The sequence below is a fragment of the Dendropsophus ebraccatus genome, chromosome 8 (assembly GCF_027789765.1).
Source record: "Dendropsophus ebraccatus isolate aDenEbr1 chromosome 8, aDenEbr1.pat, whole genome shotgun sequence".
Classification (NCBI taxonomy): Eukaryota; Metazoa; Chordata; class Amphibia; order Anura; family Hylidae; genus Dendropsophus; species Dendropsophus ebraccatus.
Window position 1 is genome coordinate 118,351,298 of NC_091461.1, and position 19,086 is coordinate 118,370,383.

The 19,086-nt window shown below is 43.6% G+C and overlaps 1 protein-coding gene across 3 annotated transcripts; it reads left to right on the forward strand.

Annotated features, from left to right (window-relative positions):
* Nucleotides 1–242: 242 nt before the first annotated feature.
* Nucleotides 243–16,639, forward strand: LOC138798861 (cytochrome P450 4A24-like). Of its 3 annotated transcripts, none has more exons than XM_069979474.1 (12): nucleotides 243–478; nucleotides 2,268–2,412; nucleotides 3,138–3,182; nucleotides 7,195–7,322; nucleotides 8,352–8,476; nucleotides 8,984–9,135; nucleotides 9,847–9,953; nucleotides 10,042–10,232; nucleotides 10,929–11,062; nucleotides 13,029–13,093; nucleotides 14,092–14,174; nucleotides 15,951–16,639. In XM_069979474.1, exons 1-12 carry the CDS (start codon nucleotides 284–286, stop codon nucleotides 16,123–16,125), a joined length of 1,545 nt encoding a protein of 514 aa, XP_069835575.1. In that variant the 5' UTR covers nucleotides 243–283; the 3' UTR covers nucleotides 16,126–16,639. The 3 variants fall into 3 exon arrangements, with proteins under 3 accessions (XP_069835575.1, XP_069835577.1, XP_069835576.1); XM_069979476.1 differs by having other exon boundaries at nucleotides 9,038–9,135; XM_069979475.1 differs by lacking the exon at nucleotides 3,138–3,182.
* The last annotated feature ends 2,447 nt before the right edge of the window (nucleotides 16,640–19,086 follow it).

A 19,086-nucleotide genomic window follows, 5' to 3' on the forward strand; every position in this document is an offset into this window, starting at 1 on the left:
GTAATGCAGCCCTGTGATCATGTAGCTGGGGGTAAGAAAAGAAATCCATCTTGATGCACAGGACTGGTGAGCAGCCCAGCACATAATAGCTGCACATCCAGCTGCCCCTTCCCCCATTTCCCCCTTCCCCCTTCCCTGCACTGTATTGTACATGACTCCTCCTCTGCACATAATACATTGGCTGTTCTCAGCTTCCTCCCCTGTGATGTGGAAATGCTGGGAGGTCTGCACCAGCTCCAGTCTGTGCCCAGATCCATGGTGCTATCACTGTACCCAGGTTGGCATGGCTTTCCTCCCTCTGGCTGATGCCCTGCTTTCCCTGCAGGCCACAGATCTCTGGCACTGGGCTGCTTGGCTTGGTCTCCTGTACTTGGTGTTTATAGTCACTAAACTGTATGTGACCTGGAGGGATCAGGTTGCAGCATACAGACCCTTCCCAGGTCCCCTGTGTCACTGGCTGTATGGGAATGCTCGGGAGGTAAGCTGCTATATAGTCAGTATATTGTGTATCAGTCATGGCAATGTTTCTGATACACCAGCCTAACCCTAGGTTTTTTCTGTAAGGGGTGAACACACATTTTTGGAAACATCCAGGAGCTGCAAGAACTGAACCTAATTCAGCTGCAGATTTGTTACAGTTGTATCCAGTCTGGGCAATCCTTTATAGACCATACACATCAGTAGTAGGGACACCCTGTTAGTCCTGAGTATTTCTTCCCAGGGACATCCCACACACATAGACATCATGCCAGACGTTTTTATATTTATACATTTACTGACATCCTATTTATGTAGTTTGCATTGACATTTTTATTTATTTGTTTATTTATTCCCCTTTTTATTATTATTTTTATTTTATTTTTATTGATTTTATTTTTGTTTTTATTTTTTTATTTTTGTTTATTCCCTTTTTATCATTTGTTTAATTTGTTTTATTATTTGTTTATACTTTTTTTTATTTTTATACATTTACTGACATCCAATTTATGTAGTTTGCATTGACATTTTTATTCATTATTTTATTTATACTTTTGTTTATTTTAACTTTATTTATTTGTTTATTCCCCTTATTATTATTAGTTTCTTTTTATTTTTATTTTACTTTTGTTTTTATTTTATTTTTTATATATTTCCCTTGTTAGGATTTGTTTATTATTTTTCTATATTTTTTTATTTTTATACATTTACTGACATCCAATTTATGTAGTTTGCATTGACATTTTTATTCATTATTTTATTTATACTTTTGTTTATTTTAACTTTATTTATTTGTTTATTCCCCTTATTATTATTAGTTTCTTTTTCTTTTTCTTTTATTTTTGTTTTTATTTTTTATATATTTCCCTTTTTAGGATTTGTTTATTATTTTTCTATACTTTTTTATTTTTATACATTTACTGACGTCCTATTTATTTAGTTTGCTTTGACATTTTTATTTAATTATTATTTTATTTTCATTTATTTTAACTTTGTTTATTTATTCCCCTTTATATTTTTTACATTTACTTTTTTTTTTAATAGTAGTCAGTGGGTATCGTATGCCACTCTATGGCGGACATTTATAAAGCCTGGCATACGAGTACGAGTACAAAGTGTGTCCCCGTTTTCCCGGCCAGATTTACTAAAGGCCCTATTCCACAGAACGATTATCGTTCATAAATTCGCTCCAACGACCGCTCGTTAAGGATAATTGCTTCGTGGAAGCGGTGTAAACGAGCGAATGACAAAGGCGAAAACGTTATAATGTCGTTTTTCAACATGTCGAAAAAAAATCGTTGGTCTCTGAATGATAATTTGCTAATCGTTTCGTAAGTAAAAAGTAAAAAAAAGTAGGTGTGTCATATGGTCATGATCACCCCGGCGAACGTTTAAACGACCATGTAGCGACCGCAAAATAATCGTTACACTACATATATCGTTTACGTTCCCACGTGTGTTATGTGTTATCGTTCGCTTAAAAAAATCTTTAGTGATCGTTAACGAGCGGTCATTGGAGCGAGTTTATGAACGATAATCGTTCCGTGGAATAGGGCCTTAAGAGGCTCTGAACAACTACTGTATTGTCTGTTGTATTTACATGTATTAACCTGTGTATGGGGGGAGGGGGGGGGTCAACAAGGACCTGTTTACTGAGGAATAGGGAATAGGACAGTGCCGTGAGGGCAACAGGACTATACAAATAGATCTCTTGGCCGACACCTGTTTGCCCCCATGTACAGTCCTGGACGCTCTCGCTAGTCGTCATTCTGACTTCTGTTCCTTTGTAGTTTCTGGAGATTGGAAAGGATCTGGATCTTATTTACCAGTGGTCTCAAAAATACGCTTACGGCTTCTCCTTGTGGCTCGGAAATTTCTTTGCAACTCTTATAATTACCCAACCAGATTATGCAAAAGCAATTTTGGCCAGACAAGGTAAGAAGGGTCATCATTCCTGTGTGGGTTATCCAGAATCAAAAATATAAAGCCGCTTTTTTCCAAAAACTGCCCCACCCTTGCCATCAGGTTGTTTGTGTTGTTATTACTTGGCTCCATGCACTTCAATGGAACTGAGCTGCAATACCACACACAACCTGTGTATAGTAGTGTATAGATGGCGGCCGGAGCTATACACTACCATCAACATATACAGGTCTTTTTGGTTCCTTTGGGACATCTAATTTTCTTTCTTCATTCTATCAGTATAACTGGTTGAAAAAAGTCTTTTGACCGAAACGTCCCCTTGATTGGGTATACTACCAATTATTATGAATGCATCATATATGTTATGGGAAACAGTATATGAAAAATAAAAAGATGGCAGAATAAGCAACATCTCTGGAGTTGAGTGCGGTTGTTATACAATTTTCTATAGTTACCTGGACCAACCAGCACCAAAAGAAAGCGGTGTGCATAGACATTACCTATTACAGTTTGCAAAGTACAATTAGTGACACAAAAAATTAGGGCTCATGTGGGTGCGTAGGTGTAAAAATGCAACTGCTACGGCCTTATATACACAAGGAGGAAAAAACTAAAACGCAAAAACGAAAATTAGCCCAGTGATTATATACATATTATGGAGCAATGTGATCTGTAACATAATGATTCTAGTAAATTTTTTTTTTTTTTTTTAATGATTTATTTCTTTAATGTTTTAGACCCCAAGGATGATACAGCGTATAGATTTATAGTCCCCTGGATCGGTGAGTAAATAATATTTTCAGGGACTATAGGAATCCTGTATGAGTGCGGTTCCTAAACAGAGGCAATTGTGTTATCAAATGAGTAATACGCCACAGAACCCATTAAACAAGATGGTGTCCGGGGCTTTTTTCAGAAACTTCTTCTATTGTGGTGTCCCACCATGGGTGTTTCTTGTTTTTACATCCCTCGTAAAAGCCTGTACTTCTAAGCAGGGGCGTTGCTAGGGTCCTAAAACATCCGGGGCCCGGGCCCTCTGAGTGTCGTCATAAATGGTTAGCGAAGGAGCCCAGTGCAGAAGTTAGTAACCTCAATGACCGCTCTATTAGCCCAGCTCTATTGCTGCCACTCATAACAACTGTGGCTAAGCAGAAAGAGGCAGCCACCTGGCCTGGGCTCCTGTCAGGGTCACTGTCACCAGTAGCAGTACACCCCAGTGGTGAAAAATTGCCAAGTAAAAGCATTTCTAAGAAGTATGTCCCCTGCTTTTTCCCCTATATAGTAATAATGCATCTGCTGTATCCACCATAGTAATACATTTCCCCCTCTCTGCCTGCAGTAACCCCCCACACACACACACACTACTCCCACCTAACCCATACACACACACTACTCCCACCTGACCCACACACACACACTACTCCCACCTGACCCATACACACACACACACACTACCCCACCTGACCCATACACACACACTACCCCACCTGACCCATACACACACACACTACCCCACCTGACCCATACACACACACACTACCTCATCTGGCAGCCATCCTCCACACATACATATTACCTCACCTAGCGGCCACCCCCGCCTCCCATCAAACCCACCCCCCCCCCCACCCCACCCCCCAGCCGCCATCAAAGGTGGTTTAATATCCCCTGCTGTTAGTCCCCCTGTGTATACATCTAATACACCGCATATGCATACACACACACCCTAAACACACTGCACATACATCACATACAATACATGCATACACCATATACATATATCATATACACCAACACTGTACATGCATACACTCTATACATCATATAGACACATACACCATATACATACATCATATACACATACTGCACATATATTTACATACTGGAAACATATGCATACACCATATGCACACACTGTACATGCATACACTTACTGCTCATATATCATATACTGTACATGCATACACTTACTGCTCATATATCATACTGTACATGCATACACTTACTGCTCATATATCATATACTGTACATGCATACACTTACTGTTACTGCTCATATATCGTATACTGTACATGCATACACTTACTGCTCATATATCATATACTGTACATGCATACACTTACTGCTCATATATCATATACTGTACATGCATACACTTACTGCTCATATATCATATACTGTACATGCATACACTTACTGCTCATATATCATATACTGTACATGCATACACTTACTGTTACTGCTCATATATCGTATACTGTACATGCATACACTTACTGCTCATATATCATATACTGTACATGCATACACTTACTGCTCATATATCGTATACTGTACATGCATACACTTACTGCTCATATATCATATACTGTACATGCATACACTTACTGCTCATATATCATATACTGTACATGCATACACTTACTGTTACTGCTCATATATCATATACTGTACATGCATACACTTACTGCTCATATATCATATACTGTACATGTATACACTTACTGCTCATATATCATATACTGTACATGCATACACTTACTGCTCATATATCATATACTGTACATGCATACACTTACTGCTCATATATCATATACTGTACATGCATACACTTACTGCTCATATATCATATACTGTACATGCATACACTTACTGCTCATATATCATATACTGTACATGCATTCATACACGTTTAATACACACACTGTGCACCTTACATACATAAGCACACTTTACACACATACACTTGCACACTGCATAGAGACATCCACAGTTCTCATACACGGACAGGCAGGCAGGCACACACACACTCACATACACACTTACTTTTGTCCTCAGCTCCTGTCCAGCCACCCTCTTCCTCATGGTCCCGGCTCTCCTGTGTCCTCCCGCCCCTCCCCCTCCTCCCGACAGCAGAGGAGAGCAGGAAACATATTATGTGGAGGGAGCAGGACCCCAGACTGCAGCATGAGGCAGCCTACTGGGCCTCTCCAGGAGCAGGGGCCAGCACTGGCTGTCATCTGACTGGGTAAGGTAAGAGCCCCATCAGATGACAGCTTGCACTCACTGACTGCTGCACATCCTGCTGCAGGGCCAGGACAGTCACATTCAGTGTGCAGTGTGCCCGCACTGGCTGGCATCTGACTGGGTAAGGTAAGAGCCCCATCAGATGACAGCTTGCACTCACTGACTGCTGCACATCCTGCTGCGGGGCCAGGACAGTCACATTCAGTGTGCAGTGTGCCCGCATCTGACTGGGTAAGTGCCTGAACCAGGGCCCAGTCAGATAACAGCTTGCACCGGCACACACTGACTCTGACTGCACGGGACAGTCAGTCAGTGTGAGTGCACTCACTCACTGACAGTCTATAGGAGATGCAGGGGGAGAAAACATTCGGGGCAGCAGGCATGTTATCCGGGGCAGGAGCCCCGGATAAAACTGCCTAGCGACGCCACTGCTTCTAAGTATTAGTGGTAGTGAAGTATTACTTAAGTTTTGCCACTAGATTTCGCTAGTATATGTACTGTATGCCTAAGTATTGCACAGCTGTAGTAGTTAAAGGGTTATTGTCTCTGTGATCTGTGCACCAATGAGAGCTCTTTCTCTTTTCTACCTATCTCTATCCTTCTCTTTTCCTTGCACTCTCTTCTCACCCACTCACAGCACATGTTACATATGCTGTAGGAAGTTGTCACATGGGAAGAGGCGTGACACAACTAGTCGGTGTCCAATGTACTCTGAGGTGTGACAGTGAACAGATGCACATGGGAAGCAAGAGCACTCTCTTCTTGAAAGCAGCACTTCTATACACTATGCAGTGCTGAACACACACTTACAGAGGACAAGTCAGGGATCATCCCAGCCCACACCGAGAGCCAGTCAAAAAGTGCAGGACAGTATCCTGAAGAAATAAGAACTGATCAGGATAGAGCAAAGTTGCTGGAAGCCTACCTACTCTATCTTGCAGCGCGGGTGTCCCTAGGAAACCTTGGCCACTCTGCTCATCCCAGGTAACAAGGTCTGGGGCTTGTGTCACCCTCTAGGACGGGTCGCCCTACACTGGTGGGCAATAGGTGGTGCAAAGACCAAAAGAGTCAAAACACAGGCACAAGTACTCTCTCTACTTTCAAGTATTTCTATCTATTCTACTTCTCAAGTTCCGGCAGATCACAGTACTACTTTGGGTTGGGACTCTCTCGACATCCTCCTCTCTACTTCTCTGAATTTCTTCTACCTCTCAGCACGCAACTCAGTCAACACGGCTGTACCCCTTCTCAGCTCTCAGCACAGATTTGGTTACTAAAGTCCAAGGTATCTTATCAAGCCAAAGGCCTATTGTGTATCACTGTATGAAGTATTCCCGCAGTAAAGAAGAGTTTATTGTAACTGGACTCTGTGATTCTTGTCCAAGCACCTGCACAGTCATTGCATCTTCCTTGGGTAATCTCCCCTTTCTGTGGGTGGTGGTACCAATAGTCCGGGTGGGTCACGACTCCACTCCGGACCACCATGATATGCACCCAAGGGACCCCCAAACAGCCTGGCAGGTTACCGAGGGTATAGCCAGCCTCACTAAAATAAAAGCAGGTGTGCCACCATACCTGTGTGCCCATTTCACCATCTGGCAAGTGACCAGTCACACCTCCTAGCTGGGAATCACCACAATATAATATAATTGCTAGAGCCCCCTGGATCTAAATGGGAATCCCGAGTGTTCTGTGACATTTCTAGCACTGGTGCAGCCCTGTCCTATATGATTACATTGTGTTTTATGTTATTTTTATGTCTCTATCTAGGAGAGGGATTGTTGGTCTCGTCTGGGCAGAAGTGGTTCCAGCACCGCCGTCTGCTCACTCCAGGCTTCCACTATGATGTCCTGAAGCCGTATGCGACATTGATGGCTGACTGCACCAAGACCATGCTGGTAATTCCTAACAAATATCACTTCTAATATCTGAATCTACTAGCAATATATATATATATATATATATAAAATATATATAGAGAGAGATATTATTAGAGGTTCTGATAATCTGCACCAGAAGTGATGGGGTCCCAGCCTGGGTCTACCTCCTTCCATCATCCACCACTCTTCCATCATGAGACCAAAGACCTAGTGTAATCCCTTGAGTTTATTTTCATGACTGGACGTTATAATTGACCGAGTCTGACGTCCATCCCTTGCATGTAAAGAGCAGATCGGTAATGAAAGGGAATGATGAAAGGTGAACCGAAGGAAAACACGGGACTAGCCAGATATCCTTCCAGGGAAGGACCTAGCAAAGGGATGGCTCCTGCCCGGAGACCACCAAACTGCCATATTATATGGCCCCTTCAGTCAGTATCCAATTCAGTTACAAGTCTGGCGATATGACCAGGGAAATCCCAAAGCCAGGTATACATCCACAGACAGCTGTTTCGGGGTGTTGCCCCTCTTCAGGAGCTGGATTCTGGCTCAGTGGAAGCAATACCTAGTAGACCATGATACCACCATATTAACCGGCTCCTTCTGTCACTATCCAACTCAGTTACAAGTCTGATGATATGACCTGGGAAATCCCAAAGCCCACCTAGACAGAATCCACACTGTTGAGGGGCAACATCCCAAAACAGATGCCTGTGTATGGATACCTGGCTTTGGTGTTTCCCTGGTCATATTATTAGACTCGTAATTGAGTTGGAAGGGACCACTTAATATGGGGGTGTTGGTGGTCTTCCCTTGGCTGGGTCCTTCCCTGGAGGGATATCTGGCTAGTCCTGTGTTTTGTGACTCGTAACTGAGGCTCCACAGACCTTTTGGAAAACTGATGCTTTCCAGGGGGCAATGCACTTAGGATGTCACTGAATTGAGCGCTTTAACTGACAGCCAACAGTGTCTTCTCTGGCTGGTCTCCCTGAGATCAGTGATATGTTAACTTAAGAAAAAATAATGGCTTCCACCTTTCTTTTCCAGGACAAATGGGAGAGACTGGTGCCGGACGAGAAACCAGTGGAGCTTTTCCATCATGTCAGCCTGATGACCCTGGACACCATCATGAAATGCGCCTTCAGCAATGAGAGTAACTGCCAGACAGACAGGTAACTCATACAGCGGAGATCCATGGTATATAGGTCAGAGTGTCCACAGGACTCCTTCAGCCCGTAGGTCAGAGATGGGGAACCTTCCGCCCTCCAGCTGTTGCAAAACTACAATTCCCATCATGCCTGGACAGCCAAAGCTTGTCTACTTCTACTTTTAGACCTGTCTAAGTTTTATGCCAACCTGAGGGGGGCTGCACCTGAATTTTGCTGCAACAGGTCACATCCTTTCCCTATGAGTCTATCCTTACCATGGGCTGGATCTCTATATCTGCTACTGAGCCCTCATTCTAGTAACTGGATAGATATATGGTGACCAGTGTTGCCTTAAAGGGGTATTCTGAGTTAAAATGACTTATCTTGTGGATAGGGGATATGGGATGGGGGGGGGGGGGATTAGGACAAAATGTAAACGGACCTGGGACCCCATTCTGGAAACACCATCCCCCCCCCCCAATATACTACTTTCCTATAATGATAATTGTACCATGTATTCTGTCCTGGCAGTGACAGTGCCTACACCAAAGCCGTGTACGAGCTCACCTGCATGGTGGATTATAGGTTCCGTCACGTCATGTACCATAGCGACCTCATCTACAACCTCAGCCCATCGGGATTTCGCTTCCGGAGATTGCTGAAAATAGCACACAAGCACACAGGTGGGTATATATATATATATATATATATATATATATATATATATATATATATATATATAGTTCTGGCCAGGCACCGTCCACATCATGATTTCTGGTACTAATGGAGACCACCACTGCCTTGCAAGACATACAATACTCACAAGTACATCTTTTCTTGTAATGCAGTAACAACAATATGTCATCCCTTTAAATCTCCCCTCTAAGAAGTGTTGTATTCCAGAAAAGAAAATGTTTTCAAATCATCCGGTACCAAAAAGTTATATAGATTTGTCAATTACTTTTAGTTAAATAAAACTTGAGTCTGCCAGTACTTATCAACTGCTGTGTGTCCTGCAGGAAGTGGTGTATTCTCTCTAGTCTGACACAGTGCTCTCTGCTGCCACCTCTGTCCATGTCAGGAACTGTCCAGAGCAGTTGCAAATTCCCATAGAAAACCTCTCCTGCTCTGGACAGTTCCTGACAGCAGAGAGCATTGTGTCAGACTGGAAAGAATACGCCACTTCCTGCAGGACATACACCAGCTGATAAGTACTGGAAGGCTGGAGATTTTTTTTTAAAGAGCAAATTTTTTAATCTATATAACTTTTTGACACCAGTAATTATGACATTTTCTTTCTGGAGTACCCCTTTAATATAAAGCTCCACCTTCCATTGCTATTGGCTTATTCTGAATCAGAACAAATGAAAGTTTCCCTGTGGATTTTCTTCCAGATAAAGTTATTAAACAGAGAAAAGAGCTGCTGAAGAATGAGAAAGTATTGGACAAGATCAGCCAGAAGAGACATTTGGATTTTCTCGATATTCTTCTATGTGCGAGGGTAAATGCTGGCTCCTTGTATCCTAGATGCTGCTGTATCTCCTCCATTGTCCGGATACATCACTGGATGGTGTAATATGTCTTCTCAGGATGAGAACGGCCGCAGCCTCTCCGATAAGGATCTGCGGGCAGAGGTGGACACCTTCATGTTTGAGGGACACGATACAACGGCCAGCGGCATCTCCTGGTTATTATATGTCTTGGCACAGCACCCTGAGCACCAGGAGAAGTGTAGAGAGGAGATCCGAGAGGTCCTGGGAGATCGGGACACAGTGGAATGGTGGGATCCATGTATAACTGTATCTGTACTTGACGTTCTTCCACAATATTCAGTGCAATTAGGACAGTTAAAGGGGTACTCCGGAGGAAAGAAAATTTTAAAATCAACTGGTACCAGAAAGTTATATAGATTTGTAAATGACTTCTATTTAAAAATCTCCAGTCTTCCAGTACTTACTAGCTGCTGTATGTTCTACAGGAAATGGTGTAGTCTTTCCAGTCTGACTTAGTGCTCTCTGCTGTCACCTCTGTCCAGAACAGCAGCAAATCCCCATAGAGAACCTCTCCTGCTCTGGACAGTTCCTGACATGGACAGAGGTGGCAGCAGAGAGCACTGTGTCAGACTGGAAAGAATACACCACTTCCTGCATGACATACAGCAGCTGATAAGTACTGGAAGGCTAGAAAGATGAGTAAATTCCCCCAGACTTGTCCACTGAATGGTGATGCTTATACTGAGTGTACAGTCAGGAGTCCTTGTTGTTGGATGTACTTTATGTGATGGCCTACACAGATAGCGCCATAAGGTACATAGAGGAGCAGGGACTCCTATTAATGGCAGGAGTCCCTGCTCCTGTATGTACCTTCTGTGGTGCATTACGCTATCTGTGTAGGCCATCACATGAAGTACATCCGTAGGCTCTTATACATAGCAGAAACTGCATTTTCATTATTGCTGTTCCAAATGTATCAACAGGGAAGACCTGGGAAAGATCCCGTATACCACAATGTGCATTAAAGAGTCCTTACGGCTCTACCCCCCAGTTCCGGGAGTTGGTCGCAAACTCAGCAAACCGATCACGTTCTGCGATGGACGGAGTCTTCCTGAAGGTTAGTGCACTCTACTTTGGCTTCATGTTTTTATTTTGTTGTTTTGTTGGATTTGGAATCATTTTATGTTAGAGGACCCCCATAGACCCCCATAGAATGGGCTCTGAGAGGTAATAGACTAAGGCCGGTTTTTATGAGTGTATAACGGATGTGTTTCTGTGTTCGGGTTATGGCTGCCAATCCTGGTCCCCCATGGGTCTAATGACTAAAGGCCGAGATTTGCAGCCATAATATAAACACAAGAATGCTTCCATCTAGTGCAGTGTTTCTCAACTTCCAGTCGTCAAGACCCACCAACAGAACATGTTTTGAGGATCTCCTTAGTATTTCACAGGTGATATAATTATAGTCAATGTTCTTTGTATGGGATATCCTCAAAACATGATCTGTTGGTGGGTGATGAGGACTGGAGTCGAGAAACACTGATCTAGTGTGAACCTGGCCTAAAGAACCCTACAATAGGTGCCTAGAATAACCGGACAATATCAAGATGCAGTACCACACATGACCACTAGATGTCACAGATTCCTTACATTTAGTGTTTTAAAGCCTATTCTCTATCACAGGGGTACTCAACAACTTTTAGTGAGGGTCCACTTACCGGGGTCTATTGTCAGGTGAAGGTCCGAGCTGAACATCAGTAGGAAACGTGTTTTGTTACTTTTCACAAACGTTGAACTATTTACATACAGATTTGCTGCTTATTAGCTTATTAAAACTGTCATTTTCTCTCTCTCACCAGCCCTTTAAAATTAGGTACACAGGGGGTGACTGCCTTAGTAGTATATAGCTCCCCCTGTAGTATATAGCCCCCCTGTGCGCTCTCCCCCAGTAGTATATAGCCCCCCCTGTGGCTCTCCACCAGTAGTATATAGCTCCCCTGTACGCTCTCCCCCTGTAGTATAAAGCCTCCTGTACGCTCTCCCCCTGTAGTATATAGCCCCTGTGCGCTCTCCCCCAGTAGTATATAGTCCCCCCCTGTGCACTCTCCTCCTGTAGTATATAGCCCCCCCTGTGCACTCTCCCCCTGTAGTATATAGCTCCCCTGTGCACTCTGCCGGTATATAGCCCCCCCTGTGCGCTCTCCCCCTGTAGTATATAGCCCCTGTGCACTCTCCCCCAGTAGTATATAGTCTCCCCTGTGCACTCTCCTCCTGTAGAATATGCCCCCCCCTGTGCACTCTCCCCCTGTAGTATATAGCCCCCCCCCCTGTATATAGCTCCCCTGTGCTCTCTTTCCCTGTATATAGCTCCCCTGTGCTCTCTCCCATTATATACCCCCCCCTTTGCTCTCTCCCAGTATATGGCCCCCGATGTGCTCTCTCCCTGTATATAGCCCCCCCTGTGCTCTCTCCCAGTATATAGCCCCCCCCTGTGCTCTCTCCCAGTATATAGCCCCCCCTGTGCTCTCTCCCAGTATATAGCCCCCCCCCTGTGCTCTCTCTCAGTATATAGCCCCCCTGTATATGGCCCCACCTGTGCTCTCTCCCCCTGTATATAGCCCCCCATGTGCACTCTCCCCCTGTAGTATATAGCCCCCCCTGTGCTCTCTCCCCCTGTATATAGCCCCCGCTGTGCTCCCTCCCCTGTATATAGCCCCCCTGTGCGCTCCTCCCCCCTCCCATATAGCATAGCTCGTTACGAGCGCTCATAGATACTTACTGTGCAGGGAGCAGCGCCGCAGCCGGGGTCTGGACAGCTGGCCGCCGCGGTCTGGGTTTGGACCGCTGTCCCCCAGTTGAGGACCCCTGCTCTATCAGATGGAGATTTAGCCCTGATGTCAAGCCCAGTGCTGCCCCCACGGAGGCGTACATACACACACACACATACACACACATACATACACACACACACATACACACACATACACACAGTCGTCGCCCATTTCTAAAAATATGGAGCCAAGCCTGTATTATGTTTTTCTCACTATGAATATTAATGTGTCTTCTTGTCTTATTTCTGGCAGGCGCGAGGGTTATCCTGAGCATCTACTGTATAAACAGATCCCCGGGATTCTGGAAAGACCCAGAGGTGACGGAAAGTGTAATAAGTAGTGAACTGTGAACTAATTATTATAAAGGGCAGAAACTATAGGGTAAAAGGGTAATGGAGGCCGCTGGAGGGATTTTATACTAAATTTGGTTTATCACTTAATGTGCTTACTCACTTTTCACAATAATAATTGTGCGTGTTATTATTTGTGACAGTTTATCCAACATAGAGAACTTGATGAATGTGACCTATATGTATGCAAAAAAAATGTATACATGTAGCCTGTGAGCTGCATTCACAATACTGCTAGTAACTACTGGAAACACTGAACCAACAGACACTGATGCAGCAAGAAATGCTGCGAGATTTAAACTTTGAATTCTACAGAACTGTTTGCTGTAATAGACTATAATACAGACTGTAACCCAATAGCAATATAAGATACTTAAAGGGGTACTCCGGAGAAAACAAAATTTTAAATCACCTGGTGTCAGAAAGTTATACAGATTTGTGAAATAACTTCTATATATGTAAAAAAAAAAAAAAAAAAAAATCTTCCAGTACTTATCAGCTGCTGTATGTCCTGCAGAAAGCGGTGTATTCTATCCAGTCTGACACAGTGCTCTCTGCTGCCACCTCTGTCCATCTCAGGAACTGTCCAGAGCAGGAGAGGTTTTCTGGTTCAATGTTTTTTATTAGATTTTTTAAGAACATATTACAAAAGAGAAAATCTATAAGCACTGAATTTAGTGCCAACAGTAAACATGTTTGTACAACAAGCTAACATATGAGTTAACAAAGAATATGCAGGAGAGGTTTTCTATGGGGATTTGCTGCTGCTCTGGACAGTTCCTGAAATTCAGAGTACCCCTTTAACGGAATGCAACTTTTTTTCAGCTATAATATAGATCGAGTGACCTCTGACCCGGCAATTTTACATTGAGCTTGAAGCTGTATATATGGCAGCACACTGATCTCATAATATCATAGTTTGCATATTGTCCATGTAACCGTGTAAGTTGTCTTTTATGCTTTAGGTGTTTGACCCTTTGCGGTTTACTGTGGAGAATTCGGCAGACAGACACCCCCACGCCTTTCTCTCTTTTGCTGCCGGATCCAGGTAGGACGACAATTTACAATGTTTTTTTTCTAGAATGTTAAATCTGGTGTTAGGAATCTTTTTGTATATAGCTGTAGTCATAGGATATAATAAACATCTTACTATGTTTACTTGTCCGCCCTCCCCTGGTGTCCTCCGCTGACTGCAGACGCTTCACTTCTGAGATGGACAAATGGAGTGACAGCCCGCACGACCAGTCACTGACTGAGACTGGACATCACCGCAGCCTGTGATTGGCTGGGTGGTGTCTGCAGTAAGGGGGGGGGACACAGCCGACACCGCCAGCAAGACACCGAAATGTCTGCAACAAATCTGGCATGTGAGCAATTACCCTTAGGCTATGTTCACACTACGTAAAACAACGGTCGCTGTTTTCACCGGCCGTGATTTTGCGGTCAAAACAACGGCCGTAGAATTACGAGCATATGGGCTGGTCGTGAAACAATGGGCGTTGTTTAATATTGCCTCCTAGCATGTTTGAATCGGGCTGAAACATTTAATTGAAATACTGCGACTAGCCCAATAAACCACTCAGTACATTTTTTACACTAAAATCAAGTTTAATTTGGCCGAAATAAATGTTACGTGTGCGGCCGCATTGAAATCCACGGCCGTAGTTGTAACATTACCGGCCGCAAATAAATGACATGTTCATTTTTCGCGGGTCCGTACGAACTGCGGCCGTAGACTTATACGCTGTGTGCATTGTACGACCGTAGTTCGTACGAATTGCTATATCGTACCATCCTCAAAACAACGGCCGTAGTTTTGCGGTGAAAACTACCACCGTTGTTTTATGTAGTGTGAACATAGCCTTAAAGTGTAACTGTCATATAAATATCACTTTTCAGAAATTAATAAATAATACAAGTTATTGTAAGAAACAATTGTAATCGGTTTTATTAAGTAAAAGAGTTTCCTTCTGTACTCAAAAAGCTGTGTTCCTACCTTTCCCCCTCAATTTAGAAGAAGCAGGATTTCTGTGTCCATTATGCTCTATGGAGAGGGAAGGGGCCGAGGGGGATGAGTGAGCATGGAGAGGAGAAAAGGCAGCACTGCACAGCACAACATCCTGCAATCTTCTCTCACCAAGCTCCCAGATAAGCACTGACCTTTCTGACCTAGGAATACAGTCTTTTATTTGCCCAGACATTCTCCAAACTGTACAGCTGCTTGTCTCCTCTTTCTGCTCACTCATCCCCCTCAGCCCCTCCCCCCCTCCATAGGATATAATGGACTCAGCAGAACCCGTCTTCACTTTGCTCCTCTGTAATGTAGATGACTTTGCCTTATAATGAGCAGATAAAAAGAGAGGGGAGAGGGGAGAAAACCGCTTTTTGAGCACAGAAAGAGGCTTTTTTTGCCTAATAAAACCTATTACAGAGTTTCTTAAAATTTTAAATAACACTTACACTTCAAGCCTACGTTCCCTCCTAGGGAACATATCGGCCAAAAGATAACCATTATACAGACAGTCGCTAATAATAATCGTGATCTCATCGTTATATAGATGGCCGCCATCCCCTGATTGGTTCCCAAAGTGGAAACATAGCTTAAAGGGAACCTGTCACCACCCCTGACCTGTCTGTGTTAGTAAATCCTTGTATTCCCCATGAAATAACAATTCTGGGTCACCTATGCTTATTGCTGTGTGATGTGCTCCGCTGTTTTGTATGACGCCAATCAGGGACACGAAAGGGTTAAATAAAACGGCCCAGTGACGGCAGTGTAAGACTGCGGTACATGTGATAATGCGCAGCCGGTTCTCTCTTACAGGAATTGCATCGGGCAGAATTTTGCGATGAATGAGATGAAGGTGGCGGCGGCTCTTATATTACAGAGATTTCAGCTGCTCGCAGATCCTGACAAAGAACCTCGGAAAGTTCCTCAGATCGTTCTCAGATCCGTCAACGGGATTCATGTGAAGCTGAAGAAGATAGAGAAGGATTAGGGGAATGAGACACTGAGAGCCGAGCGAGCGTAGGACGCTGAGAATGTACAAGAGCGGGCTGTATACACCTCTGGTTGTCTGACTGTTACAGAACTACAACTCCCAGCAGGCCGCTGTCAGGACATGCTGGGAGTTGTAGTTTTGCAACAAAAGGAAAACGGCATTCTGGAGCAACAAAAAGGCTAAAACACTAATAATTGTAATGTGTATTCTACAGGTTTTAGCTTAACCCCTTAGTGAGCCTCCTTATGCCGGGATGGGGGGCTCACTTGTCAGTATGACAGCCGGGGCACCCCCACTAACTGCAAGGACCAGAGATACCGCAGATCCTAGCAGGGTCACCTATCACATCAGCAGCGACTGTACTCAGGAGCGTAACTCGAAGCTGGTGATCCACTTTCTGGCAGGCAATCTAGACAGCCATGCCTCTGGTTTAGAAGGCCCCCGGCTGCCATGGAAACCCATCAGGAGCTGCAGGCCTTGTGAGCCAAAAGCATGGCTGTATATATATAAATATATATATATATATATATATATATATATATATATATATATATATATAAATAATGTGTGTGTGTGTGTGTGTGTGTATGCTAAAAAAACATGCGTTTTGATCCATTTTATTATCCATTTTTTTATCATGTAAGTCAATGGGTAAACAGATCAAAACATTTGAACCCAGCCTTAGACAGTTAAAACGAATGTACCATAACGAATTTAAATTATTTTTTTTCTAGTACCTTATCGGCACTGGGGCAGGGATTGCGGTGGTTTGGTCTTTTTTTAAAAAAAGCCACCCAGTCCCCGCATTTGGTAGTTTTCTTGTGCAGCGGCCGGGCTCTATGCACTGCAGACGGGCTTGGCACCCCCAGTGTAATGATATCCCCTCAGTGATCCAGCTATGCTTGATTCAATAAAGCCGCATCACTGAGGGGAGGGGATATCATTACACTGGGGGGTGCCAAGCCTGTCTGCAGTGCATAGAGCCCGGCCGCTGCCCAAAGAACCGCGCCACCAGGATCTCAGCACCGCTGCTGATAAGGGACTGACAATAAAAAACATCCAAATTCATGATGGTGCATTCACTTTAAAAAAAGATAAAAATCTAAAAAGAATTTTTTTACTATTCCCACTCGAAAACTTCTTTTTACTAAAATTTTATCAGTGAATTATCGTATATAAACATCAAAATGACATTAAATAATAGAGTTATAGCTAAAAAGGAAGGGCTTTGGCAGTAACGGGTTAATACTACCTCTTTGCATAGTTAAATCATTCATAGTAGAATAAAGTTGTTGTTTTTTTTTTAACTCGTTAAATGTCTTTTATTTTGGTTCTAACATTGTGTAACCAATATCCACCAGCAGGCGGCAGCAAACACTTTGCAGTGTGAATTTCCCTTGTTATAATGTACGTCCACCCAAAAAAAAAAAAAAAAACGCGGCATGTGCCAGAATATTTACATATACATATTAGAAAGGTACTTAATTAAGGATGTATATTTGGGTTTTATTCCATGTTATTGGGGGCTCTTACAGGGGTGCACCTGAACTTGGACCGTATAACAGGGACAAATCCAGCTGAAAATCACAAGTGCAACTACCCCTGCCACTAAACAACCTCTTACATGTTACTGGGGCCCCAATAATCACACATTTCAGGGTGATAAAGTCCCATGTTCCCTGTTTGCAACAAGTGAAGGGAAGAAGAATGAAGAAGAAGAAGAAGCCGCTGTACGAGGGGACCTCCATTCTTCTCTATAGGAGGTGGTGAAATGGCCGGGCTGGTTGCTATAGCAACATCACATCCTATTTTAACCATAGCAATGCATCACATTCAGCATCGCACCGCGGCTTCACTGCCCCTATGGTATCAGAGACGTGACGAGTCTCCTCCATTACATGATGGCCATACTACTACTGTCCTCATCCCTGGTTATAAGTATCGGGGGGAGCTGCCGACATGGACGCATGATGTCCATCAGGATAATATGATATGGTCAGGAGCAGATTCCCCGCTGTGGGTAATGAGCAGGAGAACCCCTTGTATATGTCCTGTATACCTACTATATACGTATATAGTGGGTGCTGCTATTGTTGCTATGTGCACAGAACATTGTTAATTCACACATTACCTGCATTGACATCAGGCAAGACTGAACAATGAAACAACCCACTGGGCTATGGAGCCATTGTGGACCTGGCTGAACATGTTATACAGGTTATCTAAACCCACTGTGACTCTACGGTCCAAAGGAACCAAACAGACCCTTAATATAGAGTCCCCTCAGATTGTAGACAATGGTGGTTTTGGCCCATGGGGACAGTCACCTCAGATTGTAGACAATGGTGGTTTGAACCTATAGTGGCAGTCACCTCAAGTCATAGACAATGATGGTTTTGGCCCATGGGGGTAGTCACCTCAGGTCATAGACAATGATGGTTTTGGCCCATGGGGGTAGTCACCTCAGATTTTAGACAATGGTGGTTTAGGCCTATGGGGGCAGGTACCTCAGGTCATAGACAATGGTGGTTTTGGTCTATGGGTGCAGTCACCTCAGATTGTAGACAATGGTGGTTTGGGCCTATGGTGGCAGGTACCTCAGGTCATAGACAGTGGTGGTTTTGGTCTATGGGGGCAGTCACCTTAGATTGGAGACAGTTATGTTCATGTTATAGACTGTGGTGGTTTTGACCCCTGATGAGGCGGGGGGAGGTATTTCAGGATAGCCTCAGGTGGCAATTGACCCTGACACTGTGTAAATGGAGTTTTTCTGCACTGTGCACTAGACGCTTCTTATGTATGGAAAACATAAAAATACACAAAAATCACGGGAAGCAAAAAAATATATATATAACCTGCATCCATATTCTGCCTCATTTATCAAAACCCTTCAAAGGATAAGCTGTCCTTGTTGCCCATAGCAACCAATCAGAGTTTCAATTCTGAAACTGTTCTAGT

Coding starts and splice junctions, on each gene's coding strand:
- LOC138798861 (XM_069979474.1), top strand. CDS start 284: ATGGCTTTCCTCCCTCTGGCTGATGCCCTGCTTTCCCTGCAGGCCACA. Junction 11,063..13,028: donor TGGACGGAGTCTTCCTGAAG/GTTAGTGCACTC, acceptor TATTTCTGGCAG/GCGCGAGGGTTATCCTGAGC. Junction 13,094..14,091: donor GATTCTGGAAAGACCCAGAG/GTGACGGAAAGT, acceptor TTTATGCTTTAG/GTGTTTGACCCTTTGCGGTT.